At 42.6% G+C, this 11,399-nt stretch overlaps 2 protein-coding genes across 3 annotated transcripts; one reads left to right on the top strand and one right to left on the bottom strand.

The window, feature by feature from the left end:
• Positions 1-146: 146 nt before the first annotated feature.
• mos (v-mos Moloney murine sarcoma viral oncogene homolog) lies at positions 147-1,522 on the bottom strand. Its single transcript, XM_043258991.1, has one exon. The coding sequence runs from the start codon at positions 1,277-1,279 to the stop codon at positions 290-292; it is 990 nt and encodes a 329-aa protein (XP_043114926.1). The 5' UTR covers positions 1,280-1,522; the 3' UTR covers positions 147-289.
• A 488-nt stretch (positions 1,523-2,010) lies between these two features.
• Positions 2,011-10,702, top strand: relb (v-rel avian reticuloendotheliosis viral oncogene homolog B). 2 transcript variants are annotated; one of them, XM_043258146.1, is made up of 11 exons: positions 2,011-2,416; positions 2,896-2,935; positions 3,218-3,366; positions 4,907-5,206; positions 6,531-6,691; positions 6,798-6,889; positions 7,068-7,199; positions 7,286-7,390; positions 7,469-7,684; positions 8,586-8,660; positions 8,751-10,702. In XM_043258146.1, the coding sequence occupies exons 4-11, from the start codon at positions 4,952-4,954 to the stop codon at positions 9,248-9,250; spliced, it is 1,536 nt and encodes a 511-aa protein (XP_043114081.1). In that variant the 5' UTR covers positions 2,011-2,416; positions 2,896-2,935; positions 3,218-3,366; positions 4,907-4,951; the 3' UTR covers positions 9,251-10,702. The 2 variants fall into 2 exon arrangements, with proteins under 2 accessions (XP_043114081.1, XP_043114080.1); XM_043258145.1 differs by having other exon boundaries at positions 2,012-2,416; positions 2,896-2,907.
• The last annotated feature ends 697 nt before the right edge of the window (positions 10,703-11,399 follow it).

Raw genomic sequence — 11,399 nt, forward strand, 5'->3', positions numbered from 1 at the left:
GTTCAATATGCACGCGGTTATGTGCTGACACCTAGCGGCGAACACGCAGCATTGCGAGCAGTTTTTAGGTCTCCCATATAAAGAAATTATCTGTTTGTAAATTTATTCAGCGATCAGAGATGCCAGAAATAATGTGCTTCAAGCTCTTTAAACAGAAAAAAAACCCCATTTAATTAAAGATCTTCTGACATTTAAAATAATTTAGCTTCACAATAAAAAAAGGTTACAAAACAATAAAATAAACATTTCAAAGAGCAGATGTTTTCCGGAGGGTCCACGTGCCGCAAACTCATAATAAAACGGAAAGTTCGTGAAGAAGCTGGTCCGCGGTGGGTCGCATGCTGGGGTCGCCGTCCCAGCACAGACTGATCAGTTTTTCACACTTCTGTCCAAGAGGAGACTGCGTAAAAACGTCCCTAGTGAGGGAAGGCCGCAGATTATAGGCCACGACGGCGTACAGGATGTGCTGTCTGTCCCCGTCGTACGGCGGCTCTCGGGTGAGGAGCTGCCACATCGTGATCCCGAACGAATAAACGTCTGCGCGCGGAGAAACCCCCTCTCCCTTCAGCAGCTCGGGCGCGCGGTGCGTGAACGTGCCACCGATTTCACTCAGGCGCGTCACGGCGTCGCTTCGACTCGACAGCTTGAAAGAGCACCCGAAGTCCGCCAGCTTGCAAACGCCCTGCTCGGACACCAACACGTTGGCGGGCTTTAAATCCAAGTGGACTACGCCGTGCGCGTGCAGGTGCTGGAGCGCGCGCGCGACGTCCGTCGAGTAGCCCACGCACTTGTCCATGAGCAAGGGCTCCGAGAGCCCGTAGATGACCTGCTGCAGGTTCAGGGCACCGGCGAACTCCATCACAATCGTCCCGATGTCGCCCCCGGCGCTGAGGTGCGCGGGGGTGCACGTGGTGGCGGCGATCACGCGCACGATGTTTTGATGCCGCAGGTGCGCGGCGTTGAGTTCCGCCCAGAAACTCTGCCTCGAGGCCAGTTTGTTTTTCACGCATCTCACCTTCTTCACGGCGACGGTCTCGTCGAAGTACGTGCCTTTGAACACCGTGCCGAACCCCCCGCTGCCGATGGGCACCAGAGCCCGCAGGTCTCGCCAGTGGATCACAGACGACCAGAGCCTGTGCGCGATCTTGCCGTGAAGCGCGTTTGCGGGCACACGCAGCGTGGACCCGCTCGCCGTTTTGGATATCGGGCTGCTGCACGCGCCAAACTCCAGCCCGAAAGCCTTCGGCAGCAGCCGCGTGACGGGGATTGGTGACGGCATGGCGCACGGTGACCGCGAGCCCCGGCGCCGCGCGCTGAATTTGAGGATCCGCTTCTCGTGGGAGAACGCACGTGATCGTTTTACGCGCGTTTGTCATATGACCGTCACGAGCCTGGCGAAAATGTCAAGTGATCTAATTTGTATATTGTATGAAACTAGATGCGTTGGTGATATTTGCATAGGCCGACCTTCTAAATGAAATATGGGAAATAAAATGTATTAAGTTACATAAATCACCCGCGTTATTTTTTGCTTCTTAATTATAGTGCAATTATTCAGCTATATGTATGTGTGTGTAATAAATATATATATATATATATATATATATATATATATATATATATATATATATATATATATATATATATATATATATATATATATATAGCTGAATAGCAACGACTGGTGTTGTATGGTTATATGTATATATATGTGTGTTAGATAGTGAAAGGGCTGATAGTCGTGTGTGTGTGTGTGAAGAGTTCATTTGCAAAAACATAACTATAACAACATAAAACATAACTTGTTTTTTTATTGTGCATTCAAATTAATTAAACTGCAGCTGGGTTATTTTTCAGGTAAAAAACAAATATAACTAAGACAATAAAACACAATACGAACATGATGACACGTAGTAAGCAATTTAATTTATTCAATCATACATTTGAATTTAATGCACACCATCTCTTATTTCTCCTGTTCCTCTTACCTGTTATTGTCGCTCTTTCCTGAAGCTCACCTGTTGTTAGCCGTTGTCTTGGTGATGAGTCTCGGGGTTTCCCCATTTGTGACGTAGGGGGATTTCCACCCACCAGCTCTGTCCTCTCGCAGTTTAACCCAGAGAAAAAGTGAAAGAAACGACGGAGCGGTGTTTGTCATGTCACAGTCGACGGCGGAGGAGTCACCGATACGATTTTCTCTCGAGATTTCTTTCCCAGAAGAACTTCGGTTAACTCCTGGCTTCCAAAAACAGGCGAAGCACCCGGAAATGACTCCATAACCGACGACCCGATCGCGGAGGATTTACGATTCGACGCAGCGACGACCCGCGAAAGCGTATAAACCGACCAAACTTGCTTTAGTTCTTCTTCGTGCCTGCAATGAGAAACATGAGCATTGGGAACGGCGCAGCGGGAGGTCAGTTGGGTTTCTGAAACCTTCTCCTCGGCCCTGTCGCGGCTCTGATTCGGCACGTTTCTTCTGCTCCGCTTCACGCCTGATCGATACGTTACGGACGCGTAACGGCAGCTAGCGCTTTAATAATACGCTTCGCGACGAGGAAGTTCGCGGCATCATCGAAACGAAGTTGTTTCTTTAAGAGAAGTGGGTGTATCGGGCCCGCATCGAAACAATAACACGGGCCCGCGAATGCCTTTCGCGCTTTGGTGTCGCGAAAATAGCGTTTATTACCTGTCGAGTCGCGCATTTATCATCCGATATGCTTTACGGCTCTTTGTAGGCCACGTTTGCTGGCTGATAAGATCGAGCGCGTTTGTTAACCGCCAACGTTATCTTATATAAATAAAAAAAAATTGCTTTCTGTTTCGTTTTCCGGAAACGCGCATGTTTAACTGTTTTTCTTTTCTGTTTTTTTTCCCATCATGCCTCCCGTGCAGACCTGGATCTAGGTGAGTGCAGACGTGACGTCATTGCGAGGTGACCTTGGCTGTCTCCTTCAGTTTTGTTTTTTGTTTTTAATGTAGTTTTGTGTCGACAGTTCAACAAAAGCTCATTATTCGCTCGCCTTTTGAGTCGGCTTTCCGTGCAACACAAAAGCAGCTGTCATGCACCTCGTCTTTCCATGAAGTGAAACGCACGGGTGTCATTCTGCCTGACATCTGCTTTTTTGTGTGACATGGAGGAAAAAAAAAAAATGCAAGTCATTTTCTTTTTTTGAACTAGAGCTTGTGTTTCTAATCCTGGAAACCTTTCCCTCAGATCTTATAGATGAGTACCTCAAAGAGCGGACCATAAGACTCCCTGGCCCTCCTCCTCCACCGGTGGACCAGGATAGCCCTCCGGTTGACCCGCCGTCTAGAAGCAGGCAAAGCGCTCCGGTGTTGGTCGCCCGAGGAGCAGCTCCACCAGTGAGTCATCCTGCTGTTCTACGCTCAAAACAGACCTAAAGAGCAGTTTATGAAATGTTACGACCTGAAATCCGTCGTGTCGGGTCAAGCCTGTCTGTGAAACATAAAAAAGAGTGCTGGACTTCCAAACCCCCCCAGAGACGTCTCTCAAAATTGGGTCTTTTATGTTCTAGAAAGTCATACTGGTTTGGATTGAAGTAATGGCAGAACTGTAATTTTCGGGTGAACTGTCCCTTTAACACTAAGAGCTGACTCTGGTGCGTAACTCATCCTGTTATGTTTGTTATGGCCACGAATGGTGCATCAAAACTGAGCGTATTCTCTCTCTGTATGCAATGTCTTGCAGTTTTTTAGTAGATATCGAAACTTGTTATTCGTGACATCAGGCTTTTTTACTGACAGACGGGGTGATTGTAATTCGATGCCTGCTTTCAGTTAGAGCTCTGTCGGCTCACGCTTCTCACCCCCTTACAAAAGGCGCTCAGTCTCATACCCTCCTCTCTGCTCCTCTCTCTCTCATTGGCTGCTTTTTCATCCAGCTACTCGAGCTTCCTGTTTCTTCACCATGCTTCTTCTGGCTCTCCTCAGCGGCTCTTTGTGTAAGCGATCCGAGTCCGTGCTCAGGCATGTCCAGACTCGGTGTTTGTCTGTTATCTCGTCAAAAATGCTTTTATTGCTCTTTTATTGTATTTGTGCTCTTTTAGCGTTCAGTATCGTTCAAACTGTTGCCTGCTCTCTTTCGCTCACCCTGTTTTTCACACACTCACTTTCTCTTTCTGTTTTTTTTTTTTTAGTGGTTGCTTCGAGTGAGTCGAACTTGAACAATTGTTTGTCTGATTTAAAAAAATTAGAGAGTCAGAGAAGGTACATGTGATTCCAGTGTAGTACTAAAACAAGCTTATGTGGTTTTCTGAGCGCTTTTTGTTGCTGAATCATTGTGTGGGGGTTTGAAGAAATTAATATTCAGTGTTTGGCAAGCCATTTATTTATTTTTTCCACTTCAACATGTAAACCCTTTTGGCGAATCTTTGTCTGTTTGCTGAAATATTTTGTCTCCGCCTCTATTCGGGTGTTTGTTTGTTTATGTTTTCTGGAAATCCAGCTGATGAAGCCACACCAGGGTCAATAATTCTAACTATACTTTTTTAATGTTTACTGTAATTAAATGAGAACACAACTACAACAATAATGACTTGGACTAATGGAATTACTTTTAAAAATATATTTTTTGCATATATAAAATAATAAAATCATTGCAGCTAATCCAGAATCACCCAAATACATTATTTAAAGTGGCAGACGACAAAAGGCAGCACATGCTTAAAATAAACAGCGTAATTGTGCATCGATTTGGACACTAATGAAGTTAATTATTATTACAATAACCATCTTTATAGTTATTTTTCTTCAATAGCTTCATTAGCTATTAGCTAACTATTAAAAGCCATTAAGAAACTTTTGCAACTGTACGTCAGTTAACTTTTCTACAGAGAAGCGTCATGCATTTTACGCTTTTTAACGTGCATCTTTTATTTTGTAGAATTCATTCAGCTTTCACCAGACCCCCACGGCACACGCTGATGGTATGGCACCGATGCATTCCATGCAGAGACACAAAGCGGCATCTCAGCGGCGTGGACAGTCATCTGCAGCGCCCCAGAGTATTCAGCAGACTGGAACAGAACACCTGGAGCTCTTCCTGGAAAAGCCAGAGCTGGTGGTGGTGGAGCAGCCGAAAGAGCGCGGCATGCGATTTCGTTACGAGTGCGAGGGACGATCCGCGGGCAGCATCCTCGGAGCCTCCAGCACCGACTCCAGCAAGACCCTGCCTACCATCAAAGTGAGTCAGAGGAAGAAAGTTTGGGGTGGATGCTAATGAAGAGTTGCCAACGTTAGGAGTTAGATAAGTTAACCCTGTAAAGGCTGATATATGCATCTAACTTCTTAAAATGCAACATCTATAATATTAAAGGAATGGTTCATCCAAAAGATGAATTAAATGTCATTATTTACTCACCCCCGAGTAGTATGAGTTTCTTTGTTCTGTTTTGGGTCACCATTGACGTCCATAGTGTTTTTTTCCATACTATGAAAGTTAATGGTGACCCATAACAGCCTGGTTACAAACTTTCTTCAAATGATCTTCCTTTGTGTTCAGCAGAACAAAGAAATTCATACAGATTTGAAAATACTCAAGGGTGAGTAAACAATGACAGAATTTACATTTTTGGGATTAACTGTTCCTTTAAGCTCATATTCGAGGAGGACAAAAACAGTGTTGTTCAGAGGCCCAAACTGAGCAAAAATACGCAATTTGGTGTAGCTGCTGCTATTTCTGTTCTGATAGCTGATGAATCGGTGTGTAAATACCGCACAGTAATGTTTCCCGCTAACTGCTTAGTTTCATAATAAAGCTCTGTAGTTTATTGTGGGGGAAAAACTAAAAATCGAATGCACAATGATTGAGAGACGAACAAATAAATACTCCACAAAAGCCTTATTTCACCTACATTTTAACTCCATTTTGGATAAATAAGTAAAGCTAATTTTCTTCAGTCCTGTATAATGTTAAACATTATTCTTACTTTAGTTTTAGAATTATACTAAAAAGACTTTTTGTTAAAAAAAGCAATCTATCGGTCAGTCAAACTATCAGCCAGTTAGTTTTGCTTCACATGTATGTTTTGAACACATAGATGAATTAGTACGTAGAGCAGTTGGCCATATAGGGACAAAATTACATCACCATTTAGACCTTGCAAAACATATTTCATTTCTGTTGTTCGTTTTCCATTACATGTATTCAGAATTGATTTACACTCCTTATTTGATTAAGTGGGTTTGTCTGGAATGCACCGACTATCCCATAACATCGGGGTTTCCCCCGTTTATAGTTTGTGGTTTGTTGTATATGAAATCAAGTTAAACTTGTAATTGCAGTTAAAACTGAAAGCTTCCTGGGGAGGAGTTCAATGCGTGGGCTCTGACAGAGGGAATTACCTTTACACCACACAAACATTCACTAGTCACTGTTTCCATTGTGACATGTCTATAAATGGGTATTTTCAACACAAGAGCCTGTGCCAATAAAGCCGCCGCAAAGACCCAATTGGTACAAAAGCGAAAGTAAAACTGTATATATATTTTTTTTCCACCTGTCTTAGATCCAAGGCCCCATTGATAACATCAAGAAAGCGATGGTCACCGTGTCTCTTGTGACAAAGGACATCCCGTACCGCCCACACCCTCACTGCTTGGTCGGGAAAGACTGTGCGGATGGCATCTGCGTCATCCACATCAATCCCGCCGGCACTTGTCAACACAGGTATCTTTCTGTTGACATCAGTGTTTTGAGGGATCGCATGGCTCAACTTGATCTTGAGTTTGAGTAAAAATGTTATTTCCTGCCTGAGTATGTTGGTGTTTTCCAGTTTTGCGAATCTTGGCATCCAGTGTGTGCGGAGGAAGGAACTGGATGCCTCGCTGCAGAAGAGGAGGAATAAGAATATCGATCCGTTTAACAGTGAGTTATTGAACATGGCAGACTGAACTCATCTGTAGTTAAGGCTGGGCAATGTATTGCGCGACGTATTCACGCGCATCTCATCAGTAAAGCCGGTTCTTTTGATTAGCGAGCGATTCATTTGCGAATCTGAACGCGATATTCATCTGTTGAATGTTTTTGTCTTGTTCTCCACCAGCGGGCCACTCTAAGAGCATTGAGGACATGGACATGAACGTGGTGAGGCTGTGTTTCCAGTGTGAGCTGGAGCGAAAGGATGGAGACCGAATCCTCCTCGCCCCTGTGGTCTCTAACCCCGTCTATGACAAGAGTAAGAGCAAGATGCACGTCGGGCCAGAAACACGCTCTACTCAAGCTTTTTAAACTCACTGTGATCGTTTCTGTTTGTCTGATTAGAGGCGACCACAACGGCAGAGCTGAAAATCAATCGGCTTAATGTTATTAGAGGCCCCTGCACAGGAAAGACGGAAATTTATATGCTCTGTGACAAAGTGCAGAAAGGTAAGTGCGACTTTGTCGCATTAAATTCTTCGATGCAGTTGTTCTGAAAGACTCATTTGGAAATGGAAACCTCCTTAGATGACATCGAGATCATCTTCAGCAAAGACGACTGGGAGGCCAAGGCGGAGTTTGCCCAGACTGATGTCCACCGGCAAATTGCCATCGTTTTCAAGTCTCCACCCTTCAGGGAGCGGAGTATAAACGAGGAGGTGGAGGTCAGTGTGTGCCTTCGCCGCATGTCTGACCGGATGGACAGCGAGCCGGTCAAGTTCACTTACGTCCCAGATAATGCAGGTGAGTTCTCAGACGCCACATAAAAACAAGATGAAACGCTGTTTTGAGAATGAATGGATGAAAGGATCATACTGTTTAAATATGAAATTATTCAAATAAACAAATTGTATAAAAAATGACCACAAAGCATAAATACTTGATATTTAAATATCCTTCTATTTAAAAAAAATATTGTCAGAGTTTTAAAAACCAAGGCTGCATTTATTTGATCAGAAATACAGTAAAACAGTAATATCATAAAATAAGCAATTTAAAATGTCCTGTGATCTAAAAAGCTGAATTTCACTGTCACATGGTCTTTTAGAATTGATCCTTTTGAAACATTTTTAATTTTGTCATGTTGAAAACGGTTGTGCTGTTTAATATTTGTATAGAAAGCATTATCATTTATTCCAGGAAAGTTGAAAAGAACTCTTTATCAAAATTCTTCGTCCATTTAGTGCATCCTTGCTGAATCACAGTATGCATTTTTTGTGAATGAACAAGTTTAAAATGGTATTGTATCATTTTTTACTTGAGTAACAGTCCTAAAATTGTCGGTTATGATTTTAAGGTTTCTTGTGTTTGAAAGCAGTAGCATACAAAAGTAGACCATTGGAACGGTTGACTGAGGCAAAGACGCCCAGACATCCCAGAAATGAATCAGCTCCTCTCTTTCTAGTTTCTAAAATACTGCAAAAAGAGGGTGTGTCATGGTGTCAGTTTTTCATTGTAAATAGTGTCATTATAGCAGCCCAAACTGAAAGTATGCATGAGGAAACTGTAATACTTAATCATTTGTGTTCTGTAGACAACAGAAGACCTATTATGCTGTTGAAGTCCGTGCCATTTCAGTCAGCGCCATCACATGCTCCTGTAACACGAAAGGAAGGTTAATCTGATTTGCTCTTTTGATCTGCAGATCCTTACGGAGTCAACCGCAAGAGGAAAATGAAATCTGATGTGAAGTTCAGCGAGCCGTGCAGCGTTCCTCAAAGTAAGCGTGTTTGAAAATAAACCGATGCCTTAATATCACTCCCCCAGGCTTTATTGACTACATGAGTCTTTTATTGCTCTCTTCTTTCAGATCAAGACATTGGGATTGAGCTCAGCGTGCCGCAGCATTTTGACAACCCGTTCTACGCCGCTCCCGACTGTAACGTTCCCAGTGCCTCCATGCCAGCCTCTGTCATGGAAGGAGGCGTCCACATGCCCTCCCAAGTCATGGAGGAAATTCACTATGATGAAGACTTTAAACAAGAGGACAGTTGCGTTAGCCTGGACCCAGAAACTTTGGACACCGTCCTCCAAGGCATTACCCAATGCTTTGCCAGCTTCAGACAAGACCAGTCCCAGCAAGGTTCAGACCAGTTTCTTAATCAGCTACTGTTTCCAAGCGAGCTCAACTTTGGTTTAGATGGCACAGATATGAAATTGAACGCCAGTCAGCCTATGACGAACATGTCGTCTATAAACGACGCGCACTTCAGTCAGATGGTGAATGAGAATCAGGCCTATCCATTAGATCTAGACAACATCGAAGATGTGTTTCCCCACGTGAAGAGCGAGAATGAACTGGACCACTGAATGCCGCCGTGTCTTGCCTATTAGGACTTTGGACATGCAGTCGATATTGACTATAAACAATTTTTGGACTAGCAAAGGACAGACTGAGCCAAGCTTGTTATCGACTGCCAAACCTGTTCAGCTGGCACTGTCTTTGACTTTCGTGTTTGGTAGTATGAACATACTAATGAAGTAAATCACCTGCTCAACCGCTGGTCTTGTAAATGGACTAGACACCATGGTAGCTAGCTTAAAGGTGGAGAAGCATCTAGCCATTGCGTTTTTTTTTTAAAAGGGAGCAACAGATGCTGCTCAGTTGCATGTGATGTGCCAGTTTTGTCTGTTATTCGCTAATTTATTGCGTGGATTCTGTAGTATCCTGTAGATGGTCCCATACTCAAATTTACTGTGTGTTTTATGCGTTGCATTGTAAGGTGAACATTTCTGAGCAGTCAATTCACAGAGGAATTTCAGTTAGCAGCATTAAGGGGACAAAGTTTGACGTTTAAACGTAATTCTGAAGTAGCGGTTGGATCAATTGATGCAATTCGAAGCAATCTGACTCCATGCTCAAGCCAGGTCTGACACCATAAAAGTGATTTCAGCAACAACAAAATCGAATCCTCTGCATATCGGTGGCCGTTTGTAACTCTCAATCAAAAATAGTGCTCAAAAACTGATGTTCGTTGAACTAGTTAGCACTATGATATGCTATTAGGGGCTGTTCACACGGAACATGTTTTTCCACTTCAGTGCACTGCTTTTTCATTGTTTTTATGTAAACATGCACAAGACGGATGTTTGACTGTTGTACTTGTGTACAGCGCATGACAAAATGTCCTAAAAGCATGGTGTTGAAGTTGACACACTGCCTGTGTCTTGTGTGAATGGATTCTTAGCTTGCTAAGAAGTCTTACTGAAAGCACAAAGAAAGGGAAATTATTAATTTTAAAATTTTTGGTTTTGGTAATTGTTTTATGCAATTTATATACACTAATTACCACTTTTTAATGCATCAGAGGGGTTTTTGGATGTGAAGCCCCATTCCCAAAGAAATTTAATTGGTCCAAAATACTCAAATTGGTCTTACGTTGTGTAACATTGTCTGTGTGTGTTTTCTGATTGGCCCGCTTTGCACAGGATTTGATTTTTTTGTTGTTGTTGGGAATAGTCAGATTATCCCTGGAAACGTGATTCCTGGTTAACGTCATAATGCGAGTTTGCATAGGACACTGAAATGAATGTAGTGAATGAGGTCGGAGGCAAAAACGATCACATCAATATTGAAGGAAGTTGGGTTCACGAGCGTAACCATTGGAAAGCATTTTGTTCTTTTATACCCATCTAATGTCTGTTATACTGCTGTGAGTTTTATGGCCTTGTGTAAAAAGTCGCTATCAAATAATGTCAGTCTGCTTCTTATAGTGTTATTGCTGTCAATATTAAAATTGTGTGTTCTGGAAAATAACTCAATTTTGCTGTCCCTTCACGTACTTTCTTTATTAGTCACCGGCTAAATCATCATTCCTTCCTGTCCTGCAGTGTACGACGCATTGAGGCCAAAGTCCAACAAAATCCACCTTATGTTAACATTAGCTACATTTATTTGCATTCAAATAATCATTTAGTAACCAGATTTATATATATAATTGTCTTTTCAATAAGAGCAGTCATATGTGTATATATGTGTGTGTGTATATATACACACACACACACAAACAAAAATCAGTCTAAAAGGAATTGAAACCTTCCAGACCCTTGAATTCATGCCATACACGTTCTTATATTTAAAAACCACTAGGGAATCAGGAAAAAATAAGTTTAGTCACTTCCTCATTCACTACAGCTATTGTTCTTTGTTGCACTTCTCTGATACTATATATAGAGTTCATAGCAATAGCTTAACATAATCAACGTCACGATCGTTCACAAAAATGACTTCGTCTTTCATCGAACTTCTCCAAAAGAGATGATGCCTTAACCGATGCTTCACGATTTAATTATGACCTAACTTTACAACAAAAGATGTTGTGTGTGTGTTGTGACTCTCGTGAGAAGTGATTTCACACCTCATTCCACATGACTCGAGGTGACCTTTAACAACGATTAATGTGAACAACAAAGTTTGTGCACGAGTGCTTGCTCTGTGTGTGTGTGTGTGTGTGTGTGT

The sequence above is a fragment of the Puntigrus tetrazona genome, chromosome 15 (assembly GCF_018831695.1).
Source record: "Puntigrus tetrazona isolate hp1 chromosome 15, ASM1883169v1, whole genome shotgun sequence".
Lineage (NCBI taxonomy): Eukaryota > Metazoa > Chordata > Actinopteri > Cypriniformes > Cyprinidae > Puntigrus > Puntigrus tetrazona.